Source organism: Notothenia rossii (genome assembly GCF_949606895.1).
Source record: "Notothenia rossii genome assembly, chromosome: 10".
Taxonomy (NCBI): Eukaryota; Metazoa; Chordata; class Actinopteri; order Perciformes; family Nototheniidae; genus Notothenia; species Notothenia rossii.
In genome coordinates, this window is record NC_136908.1 from 21,998,641 (window position 1) to 22,016,860 (window position 18,220).

At 40.1% G+C, this 18,220-nt stretch overlaps 1 protein-coding gene across 2 annotated transcripts in view; it reads left to right on the forward strand.

Annotated features, from left to right (window-relative positions):
• Nucleotides 1-9,026, forward strand: part of LOC307021813 (voltage-dependent calcium channel gamma-6 subunit-like) — a 21,400-nt gene extending 12,374 nt beyond the window's left edge. For both annotated transcript variants that reach the window (XM_079654279.1, XM_079654280.1), the window contains exons 3-6: nt 3,505-3,613; nt 7,052-7,126; nt 8,430-8,567; nt 8,668-9,026. In XM_079654279.1, the coding sequence (XP_079510405.1) occupies nt 3,505-3,613; nt 7,052-7,126; nt 8,430-8,567; nt 8,668-8,888 (543 nt within the window). In that variant the 3' untranslated portion in view covers nt 8,889-9,026. The remainder of the gene's footprint in view (nt 1-3,504; nt 3,614-7,051; nt 7,127-8,429; nt 8,568-8,667) is intronic.
• Nucleotides 9,027-18,220: the final 9,194 nt, after the last annotated feature.

Here is an 18,220-nt window from a genome sequence, read left to right on the forward strand (position 1 = left end):
ATATATATATATATATATATATATATATATATATATATATATATATATATACACACAACAAATAGAAACATTACAACGGGCTTCTCTTTTGCTACAAATTTGAGAGGGGTCTGTCTGCAGGCCTCCACTCTCAGGACAGATCCGGTGCAGGCTCCACTCTCAGGACACCTGCACTCTCAGCACAGGAGGTGACGATTCTGACGAACACGTTTTTTTCCCCCGCCCCCCGAAGGACTCGTCTGATGGAAGTTTTCAAATTACAATGGAGACTCATCACGGAGGTGATGAGTCCGCTCACCATGCACTTTGGGTCGGCCTTGGTCAAGCCCTTTTGACCCCCCCAGACTGGTTCTCGTAAAAGTTGACTTAACCCTAGATTCCACCGGGTCCGTCTGCGTCGCGTTACGGCCGCATTACGGCCGCGTTACGGATGCACCGCGGCGTTCGCAAAGATCGCGGCCGCTATAGTCAATGGTGCTATTCCACCAGACTCGCCGCGTTACGGCTCGGAAGCGTCCCAGAAGCGTCTCGGCGCTGGGCTCCGCTCAAAATAGGATCAAGTCTATTTTTCGACGCGAGGTGTTGCAGAGGCACCAGGCAGGAAGTGGACCGGTCAGAGCTTCCGGCCATCCCCAAAATAAAGAAATGCCAGCGTTCTCCTCCGGTTTACAGGCACTGTGTAAATTATATATATAGAATAATTATGATGATGAATTCTTTTTTTTACCACTAAAATATAGCAAGACATCTTTGATTCATGTCGTTTATAACTGGAATATTACAATTATTATTAACTTTGTCTGTACAAAGTAGCCTGTCCAGGAAATATGCCCAAATCAACAAAAACTGCGAGCGGGCAGGCAAGACGCTCCGCTTCTGAAATGCTTCTGAAACACGCCCGGTAGGTATGACGTGAGAGGAGGCCGGACCAGGAGGCGCAGCCGTGACGCGATGCAGACGGACCCGGTGGAATCGAGGGGTTAGCCATTTTCCACTCAAATGACAACATGGAGGAATGTAACGGGAGTTGACAGGGGACTCTGCCTGCCTAACAAGTGCCTATTTTTTCCACTTTTCCCCCTATTTTCTCCGGTTCTATTCTTTTTTTGGCTATTTCACCCGGTTCGTTCTACCGGGGACACTGCTCGGTCTCGGGTGACCCCCACGGCCCTGTGTCAGCCCCCCCCCCCCCCCCCACTCATCCATATATTAACGGATTTTGACAATTTTTGCATTTTTCTCCTATCCTCTCACTGATCGAATGGCAAACACGACCCCCCAATCGAGGGCCTCCGCCGGCCCGGCCTAGTGCCGGTGCTCTGTCAGTCGGTTCCTCCGAGCTGTACTGCGTTGGGGTGGGGGACTTCCCCCATTCTGCATGTCCCTTCCTTCCCAGGCCGGCCGATATTAAGCGTGACCAAGACGCACCGGCTGACTCAGGGGTCCCACCACAGGTCACGCAGCAGGGTGGAGGTTCCGGGCTGGAACCTCCACACCTCCGCCGCGCGGCACCCGGCAAACACGGTTGTTTCTCGAACCCTCCACTGTTGTCTAGCGCAGTGGTTTCCAACCTGGGGGGCGCCAAAGATCGCAGGGGGGGCACAGGCCTCAGATGATTTGAGGCCAAATATCATATTTAGACTTTTTTTTTACACATAATTTTAACGCAATACATGATTGTCACTACAAGCCTTGTCTCTACATTACAATAAAATATAAAAAATAATTGATAAATTAATTTGAATAAAAATTCAAGTTAGTAGCTATTAAAGGCATAAAAAGATAGAAATGTATAATTATTTCTTTAATATAAATTATTCTTCTGCCCGTAAAGTGTCCAAACCAGGCTTTTCTGGATAAGCACATATTTAAAACATAGTCATTGTCCATGCCGGTTTCAGTTGGAATATTTGTCACAGTTATTTACAACTTTTGAATCCACATAAACACATCGGCAAAATCCGGCTTACTTTGAGCATGTGTTTTAAACAGTTTAATCCTTTTGTGAATTGTTTCCATTTACGTCGTCCTTTAATTTCTTCATACAGCGGAATCCAAATGAATTAATCCTGAGTCCAATAACCATCAAAGTCACTCCAATAGTGCTCCTTCATTACGCTTTCATCCTCCTTTAACAAAATACTTGACATTCATCCAGTTTGTGACAATAGTTCAATCAGGAGAGACGTGATGTATGAAATACATGTTTATTTCAGGGACACATAATATGAAGGAATAGTGATTGACGGATTACAACAAGTAAATGGAATGTTGTTTGGCGATTAGGCCCCGGTTGCAGGATGATCATTCAGGAGGGGAAAACCGCTCCGATGAACCCCCGGGGTCTAGACACTGGTGGTGGTGATAAGTAGTTCGGTCCGGTCTGAAGGGAGAAGGTTTTAGCTTGGCCCTGTATTAGGAGGCAGGAAGTGAAGGGGTGGAGGAGGGTTGCGCGTTGACACCTGAATGACAACTGACGGAGAGGGAAGAGCAGATTTAAAGGGTTAGCGGGTGCGATGATTGCTAGCCGGGGAGTAACGCCCCCGATCACTTAATGAGAGAGGAGAGAGTATTGAAGTGACGTGTAACACCAGGATATTGGTCTTCCTGATTGAACTTGCGCTGAGCTATTTTTTAGACTTTTAAACTTGAATTAGTGCTGTTGCGGAGGGGGGGGCGCAACTTCCAACAGGAGTCATTTGGGGGGGGGCTCTTGGGAAAAAAGACACCTGGTCTAGCGGCTGTAACTAAAATACAAGATGTCGTTGTTTATATATATAAATATATATAATAAGTGTCAGTGCGATTTTATTTTGTATAAGTGTGCATTTCCTGTTCGGAAAGTGGCACTGTACTGAGAGTAAACAATAATTGGTGTCCGTATTTATATATATAAACATATGTATATAATCAGTGTCAGTACGATTTTATTGTGTATTTGCGTGCATTTCCTGTATGGAAATTGGCGCTGTAGCCTATACTGATAGTGGCGATTTTATTTTGTAATTCTTAGCATGCACAGCTTCCTGCCCTGAGAGTGGAGGTGTCCTCAGAGTGGAGGTGTCCTGAGACTGGCGCCTTCAAATAGGCTCCCATGACAATTTTAGCAAATTTATATTCATAATTTTTAACAGTTTGAGGTTTGACTATTGTTGTTTTGATCACGTCTTTTTGTAAAATCTTCTTCTTCTATGGTTTCCAACAAAAGATTTGCAACTGCTTGATGAACCAACTCCTAATATTAAAATACTGGTAGTGGATGGAAACAGGTTCATTCACTGAATTTTCCTCAGATTTCAATTTAAAAAAATGTATTTGCTGATTACTAACTGTCCCTTATATTATCAACCAGACCTGACATGTTGATGCAGTTAAAAGACATGGGGACAAAAACAAAAATAAACAGTGTTTCCTCTTAGAAATTAATCACTGGTGTCTTGATGCACCATGAGGGATGGTAAAAATAATATGAATGCTGAAAAACCTCTTTGATCTTTTTTGCAGACATGTCTGACAGCTCACTATGGCCTGTGGAAGGGCTGCACAAAGTCTTTGTGGGTGTCCGAAATCGACCCAAATAGAGAGAGCTGTGGACCTGCTGAACTACCCGGAGGTGACTCACAGAAACAGTGACCAGTTGGGTTGATGACTCTCTAAGTTTGATGATGGCTGACTGGTCTGTGTGAGGGATGGAGTTCTTTTTTTTTTAAAAAAACATTTATATTTTATTAGACATTTTCAAAGACAAAAACATAAGGACAAGGACATAGCTCACACACATCACAAACAGGACAGGACAATAACATGAAGGGTGGGGGGGGTAGGGGGATTACATTGTGAGTTACATTTATGTATGCATATGGCGTTGTATTTATGCATGATTTGCTTCACAATATAGATATACTTTATTGTTTCCTCATTATTATTATTATTATTATTATAAAACAAAAAAATGTATAATCGATAAATAAATAGATAAATAGTCAAATAAATAAATATATATATACTGTATATATATATATATATATATATATATATATATATATATATATGCACACATACACAGTTCTTCATTTTCTGATTAATTCACCTATTCATCCATTTCCCATTTAATTTCACTTCTTTCATTATTATTACTATTATTTTTCTGGTTCTTCATAGCTTATTTATCTTTATTTATATTTATTTATTAATATTATTATAATTATTTATTGTTAGCAGCCGAGGTGTTTTAAGTCCAGGAAAGCCCTTATCTTATCCCAAAGCCTGTTGTCTGGCTTAACCAAATATAATAGGGAGAAATCAGCTTCTTCCATACTTAAGATGTTTAGGAAGTCCTCCAGCCATATATTTAAATTGAAGCAGTTGGGCTTTCTGACTTTCCAGTTCATAAGAACGAGGCGTTTAGTTGAAAGGCATGCTAGGGCTATGAGTTTACTTGCACATTTTGATTTTATGCCATTGAGCGGGATCTCAGCGAGTGTATCTCCAACTAAGTCCCAAAGAGATTTTACAGCCGGACAAGACCAAAGACAATGTAAAAGGATACCCACTTCCGCACAACCATGCCAGCATAGGCCCGAGAGTGTTTGATCCATCTTTTTGAGTCTCCCTAGCCTCCTTTGTACATATTTAACCACACTGATAGAAAATTGAATTAATGGATTATTCAGACTGGAATTGGGGCAGTACCATAATGAATTTAAAGATATTGATTTATTGTTTTCTTTAATTATTTGTCCTTCCAGCCAATCCCAGTTAGCTTTTTTCAGTGTTGCTCCATAACCCCATACTATAGGGAATCTGGCATTATATGAGAGATAATATAAGTATAAATTGGGTACCCCCAGTCCACCTGTTCTCCTCGGCATAGACAACTTTTTATGGTTGATTCGTGTTTTCTTATCCTTCCATATGAATTGAGAGAATATAGTGTTTATTTCTTTAAACCAATATTGTGAGGGGGGATTGAGGATAGGCCAATCTTGGTAGGACATTCATTTTTAACACATCCACCCTTCCCCACAGCGATAAGGGTAAAGAAGTCCATCTTCTCAAGTCATCTTTAATAGTTCTAAGTAAGCCTGGACCATTCATTTCGAAAGTCTTGTTACAGTAATTGGTGATCTGATGTTTATGCCCAAGTATCTCAATCCATCAGCTTCCAAACAAAAGGAGCAGAGCTTAAGTGATTAGAGTGTGTCTGACAGTTTAGTGGCATGGCTTCACTTTTACTCCAATTTATTGTATATCCTGAAAATAAGCTAAATTATCTTATAACCTCTAGCACCTTATATAGTTTAGTGGAGTTCTTATCTGATTGACAGACCAGCGGGCTGACTGGACGTTTGTCAAACTATAGGCTTCTTGGACTGCTCTGTTGGAGGGAACGAGTTAGCATGAATGAGAGGTCTACCTGATTCTCTGTCTGGAAAACAACCTTGCTTCACTGATTGATGGATGGCTGAGTGACTGCTCTGACTGACTAACTAACTGAGTCATTGATACACGAGTGAAAGAGCAAGTCCACAAATTTGATGGGTCAAGTGAAAGGATACAGCATTTGGATTTCGGAAGTAATCTAGGGGATCGACAGCCATATTTCTTGGTGATTTGTCTTGATGAGTATTTTGTATGTGTATTCACAGTTGTCCAAGTTCTGCTTCTTGATAAACTTTATTTTACATTTAGTTTAATGGAGGTCAGAAACCGATAGAAGGAGGAAAAGGATAGAAGACCTGGCCAAGAGGTTTACTAATCATAAAACAAAGACAAACCATATTTAAATATAGAAGAAGTAGAAAAGGGTATTTCACAATCAATACAATTAGAAGCTATAGAAAAAGATTAACAGTTTGAAAAAGTTACCAAAAAAAAAAGCACTAACATGATCTCATTCCCCCAGGTCATATTTTGTAGCGTAGTCCAGTGTGAAAAGAGATTATTAAAGCAATTTGCAGTTTAGTCAGTTTCCATGACTCACCTGTTCGAGCTTCCCTTCAAAGAATGACCCATCAAAAGCAGAGTCACACTGGGAAATGTCCACCAAGAGATCTGTGTATGTTTATCATAGGTTTCAGACAGGACACCCATTTGATTTGCAATCACTTTCATCTACAACAAGTCAGAGAGACTCAGAGGGTTACTGGCTTTGTGGTTCAATGTGTGAAATAGTGTCCTGTAGTTGGATATGATCAGTCCATTAAATTAGTATTATACCAGTGCTAATCATTGGTTGGAAGAGGCCTGCTGCTGTTCTTTTAACCTAATTAAAGAAGTATAGATTGACAACATCTACATATTATCGTATGTGGTCACTAGACATTCATTCACAGCGAAGTGGTAACTGTTTTTGGGTCTAACACCTGAGTTTTAATAGTAAATCAATTTAAGCTACATTATTCAGTAAAGTGAAATATCCTCAGACTATTCAGTTGAGATTTTACACTTTGTCACTCTGAGTGGTTGGTAATGACTCAGGGGCCAACGATAGAACAACATGAGCCATTAATAGAAAGAGGTGTACAAAGAAAAGTCAAATGATTGTCTGATAGGCCGGTTGCAGAGACCCCTCATTTGATTTGAATATTTGTTAAAAGGATTTGTGCAGAGCCCATCTCAACGCTGTAACACTGATAGCTGTTGAGGGCAAGCAAACAACCTTTGAATACTCTGAGGATGTGGCTTTGATCACACTAATTAAGAGTGACGTGTGTGTGTGTGTTTTGCTTGCGCTTGTGCAAACGTGTGAGGGGAACAGATAGAGGTGTCACATTCCATTTGGCGGCCAAAGTCTAATTACTGTAACACATCAACAGGACGGCACAATGCGATTAGTGCAGGAAGCGTTGGATTGTCACCTTGAGACAGTCATTGTGATTCACGGCTGATTATGTTTGATGAAGAATTAATGAAACAGAAGTGAACAGAGCTGAGAGAATTGGTGACTTGAATGCTAATATGCTGTTCATCAAGATTATCTGCAACTACAGATTATCTGACAATGATTGTTTATGGTACCTGCTTCTTTCCTGCATCTTCTTCCCTCTAGCATCTAACTGCACCTACTTCAAGTTCTTCACCACAGGGGAAAATGCTGTGCTGTTTCAAAAGACAACAAGGAAAAGTGAGTCATGCTGCTCTTTTGGCCTTTTTGATCCACTGTCCAACCTTTCCGCCCACTCCCGTCTTTCTCTATTCCTTTTCCTCTTCTCCATCTCTCCTTTTTGCTGCCTCCCTGCGCCCTCTTTGTCCTTTCCCTCGTCTGATGCTCTTTCTTTGCTCTTCAGTCCCCTGTCTGTCGTCTCACCCACGATCCGTCCCTGTCATTTTCTCTCCTTCTCCCTTCACCTCCTCGCTGCACTCTTTCAGGTTGGCCATTGTCTGCTCTATGAGTGTTTGAAATCTATTCCGCCTACGCTGCGTTCAAGTGTCTCCGAGCTGCCGTCTAACCTCTCATTTCACTGGCAGCTCTATAATGTATGAAGATCCCACAGTACCCTACGCTGAATGAAGAAAGACAGATTACATTAAAATGTCATTGTTTGCTGGTGCCACATCGCTGTCATGCTGGATTTCATTTGTTATAATTTATTGTGTCTTACTTTATTTAAATCTTCTTTTAAGATTGAAATGACACACATTCTTACCCGATGAAAAAAAAAAAAAAGTATAAAAAAAACTACAGTATAATAAATTAACTTTAACAAATGTAATAATGTGGGAGACCTTGTCAACAACCAGCTGACATCATATTATTATTATTATTATTATTATTATTATTATTATCATGAGTTCTGAGGGCAAGCTTTTGACATGAGTGTCATTCAGGGTTAGGGTTAGCGATTCTCTTTTGTATTTCCATATGATTGGACCAACCCATTTTGATTTTGATTGTTATCATTTCGGAAGCTTTGTGCATCAGCTCCTCTGCGAGCGCCCATGGCCAATGGTTACCCATAATGCTCTTCTATGCGTAGATCTACAGAGATGCTTAAATGTATCCTTACATACAGTAAATATTATATCTGTTTTTAGCAACTTTCAGACTGAAAATATTGAAAAAAGGAGCAGGATAAAAGGAAGTCAAGTTAAAATATATCTTAGAGATTTTAAGTTGATCAAATACCAAAACTGAGCAGAGCATAGTTAGCACATTTTACAGCTTGGAATTATTACCTTTTTTTATCTTAACAATTGCAAGCTTACCAGTTGTTATACAAATGAGTCCACCAGGAATATGCATTGGCACATATTTGATTGGTCAATGCAATGCACAAGATTTATGTTGAATTGTGTTGCAGCAAATCAGAATCCGAATCTGAATACCTTTATTCGTCCTAAAAATTGCTTTCTGTTTTCTATGTTCCTTATACAGTACAAGAATTGTAACAGTTTATGATAACAACACTACCTTCTTTCCCGTGCAGATCTGAACGTAGCGGCAGCCATGTTGGCCCTGTTCAGCCTTTTCCTGATGGTGATGGGGGCCATATGCATCACCATGGCTCTCAGTAAAGAAATCATTTTCTTCCTCAAACCAGCATCTGTCTGCTTTATTATGTCAGGTCAGTGAAGGCATCAAAACAGGGCAACCTTGGGGATTTTAGTACACAAGAACTTTTTTGTTTTGAATGCTAGAGGTTGCTAATTGTTTGTCTTCCGCAGGTGTCCTGGTGCTTCTCTCTCTGATTGTTTTCCACCAGTCTGTCCTTGCCTTCCTGGCCAGCGACCACACGGTCCCGCTGCAGCACAACCTCTCCTGGTCAGTGTCGTGTGTCGGCTGTGCCGGGGGCGTGCTAATCGTGGGTGGGATCCTCTTCCTGCTTCTGGCGCTGCCCTACAGCCCCTGGCAGAGGTGTCTCCCTCAGAAGAACAGCAGTAGCTAGTGGCCTGGAGGTGGTGTTGCACTTTATCTGCCCTTTCTGTTTGTACAACACAGTCTCACTCCCTGATAGTCCAATAGCGACGCTTGGTCGGGGTCCTTTGGCGTGCAGTTGTGACGCGCCGAGTCTCCTTCAGCTTCATAAACGGACGCAAAGAGCTTTCAACTGATTGCAATATATTCCCATCGGCGGCGGTATTTTGATGCTCAGGGAAGCACCGCATCCGTCCATGCCGGCGGCAGTTAAAGGCAATGTGAGCGTCCATTCCCATTGGATAACGAAGAATTTTAAACCCGGAAGTAAGTATTCTCTTTACTGTCGATTGATTTTACAGTGATATCTGCACTACTCATCAACTCAAAAACACCAGTTTATCCTTGTTAATTACACAACATTGATTGGTTTAAATTGTGTACAATGCTTTTGTATTTTTCCCCTTTGATTCGGAGAAACAAATATGTTTTCGGCTTTTAGGATGGCAGAATACACTACACTACCCATAATCCTCAGCTATCGCTTAGGACTACACCATGCACTTTGCTTGACAAACCCTGTGATTAGTCCTCAAGCTCTGTGATTGGATGTTGGAGTGGCAGTGCGCGGAGGTTACGCCGAGCGTCAAACAGCACTTTGAAATGGAATGAAACCCATCGACGGCACACTATCCAAAACAGGACTCGAACGTGTCCATCCCCCCCTTGTATTGGTCATGCTACATAGCTACAGCTTAGTTATGACGATGAAAGCCGACGATCTTAGGTCACAGGCTCCTCAAACAGTGCTACACGATAAAACAATTTGATTTCAAAATTGCAGGTGTTTAATAGTCTTATGGCCTGTTGAATGAAACTGTCCCTGAGTCTGGTGGACGGCAGCAGACAGAACAGTTTGTGGCTGGGGTGATGGGGGTCTTTTATAATCCTGAGGGCTTTCTTTAAGGTTAGCCTTGTATTTTAACTCCACTACATTTATTTTAGTGACTTTGCAGATTCTGATTAATGATGTGAAATATAAACAACCCTTAAAGCAGACTTTAGTTACACCTGAGTAAAATTCAGTGAAGTTGATTGTTAAGTGCCAACAATCAGGCGAGATATTTGATAGTGGGTGCTTGAAAAGACTAAACAAATGTATCTGCAGATCCTTATAAAGCATATTCATTACTCGTTATTCTCTACTAATAGTTAATTAAGAACTGTATATAATTGCTATTTTGCACATCCCTTTCAAGCTTTCAAGATTTTCTAAGGTTTATTGGCATATCATATACACAACTACAGTGTAGTTATGCAATGAATGAAAATTGGGTCGCAGGTTCCTCAACAGTGCATTACGAGACATCTATCAATATGCGTGTACCTCCATCATTAAACTGTCATATTCTGCACATTTCTTATTCTATCTACATACATCTTATAATCGTATAATAAATATGTATAATATTGGTTAAAACAAGTGCTTAAACATAGTTAACATTGCAGGAAAGTAGATTGTCAAGTCCCAAAACAAACCATGCAATATATTAGATTTTAAGTACTTTGTCAGGCTTAATATTTATCTGTAGATAGATACCCCCTAAGCTTTTTGCTTACATGTATTTAAAAGAAGACCTTAACTTAAAGTATTCTTTACTGTTTAAATAAAGCCTAATTAGTTTGTCTGTTTTGCACATCCTCCTATTAATATCTTTGTACATCCGGCACTTAACTGTTTTATTGTAGATATAATTTACAGTATCTTCTTGATATTTTCTATTCTATATTTATATCATTGACCTTCTACTTTCCCCCTATTTTGTATGTACTCTTAATATTTAAATGTTTTCATCAAATATAACACATGCAACAAAACATGCAACAGACCTTAGGCAAGGCAAGGCAAGGCAAGCAAGTTTATTTATATAGCACCTTCAACACAAGGCAATTCAAAGTGCTTTACAAAAATGAAATACATTAAGAAAAAGGCATTTTTAAAAAACAGTCATTATAAAGCAACACAATCTACCTGCATTGCAATTACTCTAAACGTGTAAGAACGTGCTTTAACCAGTAGGTGGTTTGGGTTAAAGCTGTCAAGTTTACAGTGTTAACACAATAAAATATACTGCTGTTTCCGGTTTAGTTTACGACGGATATATTCTGTTATTGTTTTGAAATTTGTAACACAAAAGCGATGGAAATAAACCACAGCAAAAAGATGGTCTTAACATGACCCAGCGGTCTAGTAGTTAATAAAAAACAATAATATCAAAACAAATTATTACAACTAACTTTATTTTGAAATAAAAACAGAACGGTAAAAGAATAGTTTCCGGTCTATTCTGAAGCCCGATCTCTGTAGATAAATTAAGAACTACGACAGATGTGTAATATTTAATGCAGCCACACCATTTATTACAATGCATTCATGTGATGACTTTCAAAGAGTAAAGCAAGCACCGCTGAATAAAGTATGATTTTATCTTTTCCGAAACGGTCTTTTCATATGGAATGCAGTTGGAGGTCAACCAATCACAGAGCTTGAGGACTAATCACGGGGTTTGTCGAGCAAAGCGGAACGATAGCTGAGGATTATGGGTAGTGTCTTCGGCAATCCTAAACTCAGAAAACAGATTTGTTTCTCCGAATCGAAGGGGAAAAATACAAAAGCATTGCACGCAATTTAAATCAATCAATGTTGTGCAATTAACAAGGATAATCTGGCGTGTTTGAGTTGATGAGTAGTACAGATACCACTTTAAAATCAATTGACAGTAAAGAGAGTACTTACTTCCGGGTGTAAAATCCTCCGTTATCCAATGGGAATGGACGCTCACATTGCCTTTAACTGCCGCCGACATAGACCGATGCGGTGCTTCCCTGAGCATCAAATACCGCCGCCGATGGGAATACATTGCAATCAGTTGAAAGCTCTTTGCGTCCGTATATGATGCTGAAGGAGACTCGGCGCGTCACAACTGCACGTCAAAGGACCCCGACCAAGCGTCGCTATTGGACTATAAGGGGGTGAGACTGTGTTGGTTTCTAAGGAGGGAGGCTCAGAGGGGCGAGGGGGTTTCCCAAAGACGTCATAGCAAAGAGATTGCTTTTTATGTGAGCTAAAAAGGAATCAATATCATGTTCATGGGAGATTTGGTAGGTTCAGTGACGTGCTCAGAACACCTGCTGTCTGTCTTGTCATTACAATATTCTTGGTTAGATTAGTTTCTTTGTCATAGTCATTGTGGATCACTGTTGCCCATACATTGATTAAATATTGTTGAAGTCCTTCCTGTTCCCCAAAATGGAGACAGCTACTTTCCAAGTTACAGGGTTTGGAGGAAATGTACTGTAAGTTCATTCAAGTCCTTTTTCAAAATGCTAACTTTTTTTGAATTTCTACTTATTGCACCCTACTTCATATATTCACTGTCTTCATGAAAGAAGAGTTATGTTAAGGATGAAGTAACACAGTGTTAAATCAGCTAATATTGTGAGCAGCAGCAGGCTTTTTACCTTCAGTTTTTTCTTCAGTGATTTATGTTAGAACAAAGAGCTTCTCCGTGCCTGAATGGAAGGTGAACTGCCTCTGTGACTTTTTTTGATCTGAATCGATTGAGTATGAATGACTTCATTTTATTATTAAACACGACATGAATAATTAATGTCATCCTCTCTCAGGTTCCATTTCTCCCTTATTCTGCACTCCCAACACGTTCGCAGCTTACAGTTCCTGCATCCTAGCTGTTTTTATGAACCATCACACTTTAGACCTTGTGATAAAACACTATGCTAACAAGCTACATGTTGTATTTTGGCTGTTTCTCATACACTGTTCTGAGCTATACAAAAGGCGATGCACTGTTATTTGTAAAAATCAGTATTGTGTAATCCATGTAATAGGGAACTAGAAAGTATAAAGCCCAAAAAAGTATATGTAGGGTGGCAGGATGTAAAAAATACACCAGATGTACACCTAGTAGGCTGCTGTTTGTGTCTACTTTACAAAGACGGTACAGTACAAATCAGTTTAAATTCAGACACAACAACATTTTTATATAACGCCAACCTGGCTCAGACTGGCCCGGGTTTTGAAGTACACTCAATGTTGCTATTTTCTTTGTATTAAATCAGGCTAAATGGAATAAGGAAACTAAAAAGGTGGATAATACATGTTGTGTGTACCATAACTCTGTCACACAGGCTCACTTACAACCCATGCACTGCCTATATTATACAAATAGATTATGCATTTTATTATTACCATATGCATTTTAAATGAAGCTACTACAGTACGTTCCAAACAAACTACCCATTTCATTTTAAACCGTGATTAAATACACTAATAAAGAATTGTCTATAACAGTGGTTCTCAACTGGTCAGGCCTCAGGACCCACTTTTTCCTTTGTCAAGAAATCGCGACCCGAAATTTGAACCACTCAAATCTATTCAACAAAAAAATCGTGCTGAAATATATACGCTTTTCAGCATACAATATTAATGAAAGTGAAGTACTTTTTAGAAATACTAAAATATAAACTACGCATTCTGGTACACTCTGAGAAGAAAATAAATAAATCTATTACTACCCGACTTATTAACAGTGTTGGGACTAACTATTACTGTAACGCCGTTATTTTTGGCAGTAACTAGTACTCTAACGCGTTATTTTTTAAATTCAGTAACTCAGTTACCGTTACTACATGGTGCGTTACTCTGTTCTTTTTTTTATATAGTCTCGGCTCCCAGACGTTGGTGAGCGGCGCCAACAGCGAGGCGAACAGAGATGAGAACTGTACTTAAGTACAGTACTTGAGTAAATGTACTTAGATACTTCCTGTGTCACATGCGGAGACGCGCTGTGGGCGTGTTTGTGTGTTTACTAACAAGACTATCATGGCGGCGGAGGAGCTCAAGTCGAGTTTCTCCGCCTGGAGATATTCTCACTATTTCACTTTTGTCGAGCACAAAGAAAAGAACGTTTTAGTTAAATGTAAGTTGTGTCTTGGCGGGTCAAAGATCCTATCTGCTGCCCAAAACAGCAATTCAAATATGTTGAAACATCTGCAGAAAGAACATGCTGGGACGAAGCTAGTAGCCTAGCTAAGACAACAGACCCAGAATCATCCAACGCCACTCCACCTCCACCTAAGCAACAGCAGCTGGATTTTAACCGAGGGACTGCTAGCCAGGGAAAAGTTGATAAAGCCATTGCACGGTATGTTGTAGAACACATGCAGGATATTTCTACTATTTCTATTGCTATTTCTTGATCAACAGATTGTATTATTCTCTAATGCAATAACAGTACTGAAATGAAGGCTATAAGGGCATTAATGGGAGTCCTTTTTTTAAGTAACTAATGCGTTACTGTTCACAGTAACGCTTTACTTCTGGGTGTAAGTAATCAGTAAAGTGACTGAGTTACTTTTGAAATGAAGTAACTAGTAATGGTAACTAGTTACTGGTTTTCAGTAACGAGCACAACACTGCTTATTAATAATATTGTATGCCATTGTTTGTTTTTCACTTTATTATGACAGCTGAACTTGCTGCTCCACAAAGAGAGAAGAGTAGGGAGGAGAGAGTCTGTGTGAATTACTTTAAATTGTGGGTAAGGGTAGATAGCTCCCATTGTTCTGTGACCATCAATCATCAAACCGGGGGTCATATTTCATTAGGTGTTCATTTTGATCTGAAGTTATACCCATGAGGCGCTTTCACACCGGTACCTTACCCCTTTTAGTTCCGATAGTTCCTGGGATTTTGCGTTCACACCGAAAAAATCTGGAACTAGAACTTAGTTCATGAGAACTTTTCCCCCCTTTCCTGGGGTAGAAAAAGGTTCCTATTTCTGATTAGCTGGGCAAATTGCAAACCACGTCCCGTGAAACTCGGAAAAGTTTTGTGAAGCCGCCATTGTATTTGCTGGCATTAGCATTATTAGCATTAGCATTAGCCCAGTGCACCAACGGAGAGAGACTAACATATGGAAACGCAAAAAAAAAACATGGGAGAGGTGGAGTGATGAGGAGGTGTCGGCGTTCTGGCGATTTACTCGGAAAGCTTCAGTAGAAGCTGCTGGGAGTCCCAGCAGCTTCTATTGAAGCCAGTTCCCAACTTCCAGCCGGAGACTTCGGCCGGCAGTATACGCCGTGAAGTTCTTTGCGACCTGCAAGTAAACCCGAAGAAGAAGAAGTGACGTCAGCGGCATCATTTGCGTAATCTTCCCTCAGGAACTTATTACGGTTTGAACGCTTCGGGAACTAAAGAGTTCATATGAACTAAGTACTGCGAACTAAGTACGGCGAAGTACTTGGTGTGAAAGCGCCTATTGATGTATAAAGAATAGTTCTACCGCAAAGTTATTCTCCGTGGGGACTTCCGGCATCAATCTTGATTCCGATTGGCCAGAAGACTCGAAAAAACATCAGCAAAGATGTTTTATTGAGAAGATGATCACTACGTGACAGAAGTTTTCAATACCGTTTATGGTCTCCGTACTTCCAGTCCAACGCCTACTGCATGCACAGCGTTAGAAAATCCGGCCTTCAAAATAAAAGTTAGAGTTTTTTCTTTTCCAATTTTTTTTCTTCACTCACACATCTGCGACACACTCGAAACCACTCGTCTATAACAATGGTCATCTACTTCACGCCAAAAACATTCATATCTCAGCAACTTCATGGTCATAGTACACTCATATTAACGTTCTCAAGGAAGTACATTTTCTACTATAAGAACTGTGGAGGGCATCAGGAAATAAGAGGAGGGAAAAGGGCCTATGACGTACAACAAAGGTCCAGGCTAAATTTGAACTTGGGATGTTGCAATAGGCTAGCATGTTAAATGCCGTTATACGATACAGTACATAGTTAGACTGCCAGACCACTGGCAGGGCCCTTTACTTTCTTTGAATGTTCATAGTTCTGATATTTCCGACAGCATCTGAAGGCAACATGAAAGAATAGATCACAGGTATGTGATATCATCAATCAATAATTTCATCGGTCAACTTTTTAATATACAAGAGTTACAAACTGTGTTTAGATTGCTTTCACTCAGGATTTCTGCCCCCCTCTCCCTCCACAAACTATTGGTTTGGTTCTCATTATCTTGCTCACTGCACATCTCAGTCACAATGCTGACCTCCTTCCAGGCTCACGTCTCTCTGAAGCGTCTCCCATGCTGTTTTGGCTGCAACCTCCTGGTTAAATATAGACCGTGGCCAATAGGACTGACATGGAAGAAGAAACACAAACCTGGAGACATGCTGTGCACAGAAAACACTCTCAAATTCACTTGTTCAAACATGTATGTGTACACTTATTTTCATTCACACACATTATGTCTTTTCTGTGTTTGCAGGAGGGTACAACACTAAAGAAACACCCTGATCATGTTCACAGTGGTAGCACAATCTAAACCTGCTTTCAACTGAACCTTTACGTGATACATTCCCAGCGTTATCCAAGCCACCGCAGAGAATCAATCCTCCTGAAATGGATCTGAGTGAGCACAGAAAGCTACAACTTGTGATACAAAACCTGCCTCCTCCTCCCCCGCGTGTTAGGTTGGTTTTTAGTCACAGCCCCTGTCACTCATTTTGATGTGCTGCCTAAGAAACTCTGGGGATAATCGGACACTGATCGTGTGCTAAGTAGAGCGCCTACAAAAAACTGGCTTACTGCCCCAAACTGTCACTGCGTCGGCCATTTTATATCAGTCATCTTGTCTCTTTTTGATGGCACCAAGGAAATACATCAGTCAAGCTTCATACAATGTATTGTTCTGAATGTCTACGTGTTTTACCGTTGTTTTCAACTCCCTTTACCTGCTAACATCCTAACCTAACCCCATCTATATGTCTCAACATCAACACATTTCCTGTAAACTGTTGCACAAAAACCAAAGAGCCAGGGGCGGAAACATATCTTGTTGAAATTTGTAACAGCTGCCATATTTGCCAAAACCCAGTATTTCTTAAACCATACCAAATCAAGATCTCTATGTTCAGAAATAAGATGATCATCATTGGCAATGGGGTGGTATCGTTCATTTTCTTTTTGCAACATGTTTGAAATACCAGATAGAGAAAAAATATACGGAAGGTGCTGATCGCCAGACATTTACTTTAGCTGCTAACTAACATTCAATCTCAGGTGACTTCTGCACAGAAGCATGGTTTAAAAACATTAATTTAGTTATTTTAGGTTAGGCTTTTATAATCACTGCTTACACTATTGACTGTTGGTTCTCAGACCTGGACATCAGCAGGACCACCAAAAATAATTTGCTGTCAACATCATTCAATCCACCGGAAAGAAAATACACTCTTCCAACAACCCGACAAGAGAAGAGTGTACTCAACGGAAACTGATATTAAGCCCTTACATATTTGCAGCTCTAATGGCTTAAACTCAAAACAGAAGTGTGTGGGAGACATTACTTGGCCTGGCCACTCCTTACTTGTCACTCGACAGTGAAGACAAAGCCAGGCGGATATTTAAAAGGTCCAACTCAAACAGAGCAGAGTCCAGCTCCAACACACTACACTACACTACACTACACTACACTACACACTTTGGCAGTATCCACAACACATTCAACTAAGATATCAAGAGTTCCACACATGTCTAGACAACCATCGTAGATTTTAAGAAACATAAGTATTGAATCAGACTTTATTGCACCTACAAATACAGCTTCATGTGTCATCAGATGTGTTTATAAATAACTATGGCTCTAACCACAGATATACAATAAAAGGCAAGAATAGTACATTATATTGACACAGTACGTGTTAATACTCTCTGTGGTTTTAATTAAACTATCCTTCTTCTAATAATCTTCATGCAATTTCACGTAAGGCTTGATGGTACTTGAATGAATGAAACTTTCCATGACATTGTGTGTACTTCAATTTCCTGGATGATCACAAAAACCCAGGCCACTGCATGCGTTACCCTAAATGTAAATCTTGTGGGGACCAGTGTTGGGCAAGTTACATTGTTATATTACATATTATTTATTACTGTCTTTTGGAAGTAATAAGTTGCATTACAATATTACTGTCTCTGAAATGTAATGAGTTACACTACTTTAGTTACTTTTGAGTTACTTTCACCAAAATAACCGCAAAAGAATGGCTAGGTATTTTAAATGCTAAAATGTAGTTTAGTGCAGCTCATTATACATCCAGTGAAAGGCAATGTGGTATAGCATAACAACTGTGTAGGCCCTTAAGGCTACTAACAACTTGTATTACACGGCTTAGTTGAATACTCGATTCTGATTGTAAATTCTTAACATGTGACACGTTGTTAATACAGTACAGACCGCTGTCAAGGACTATA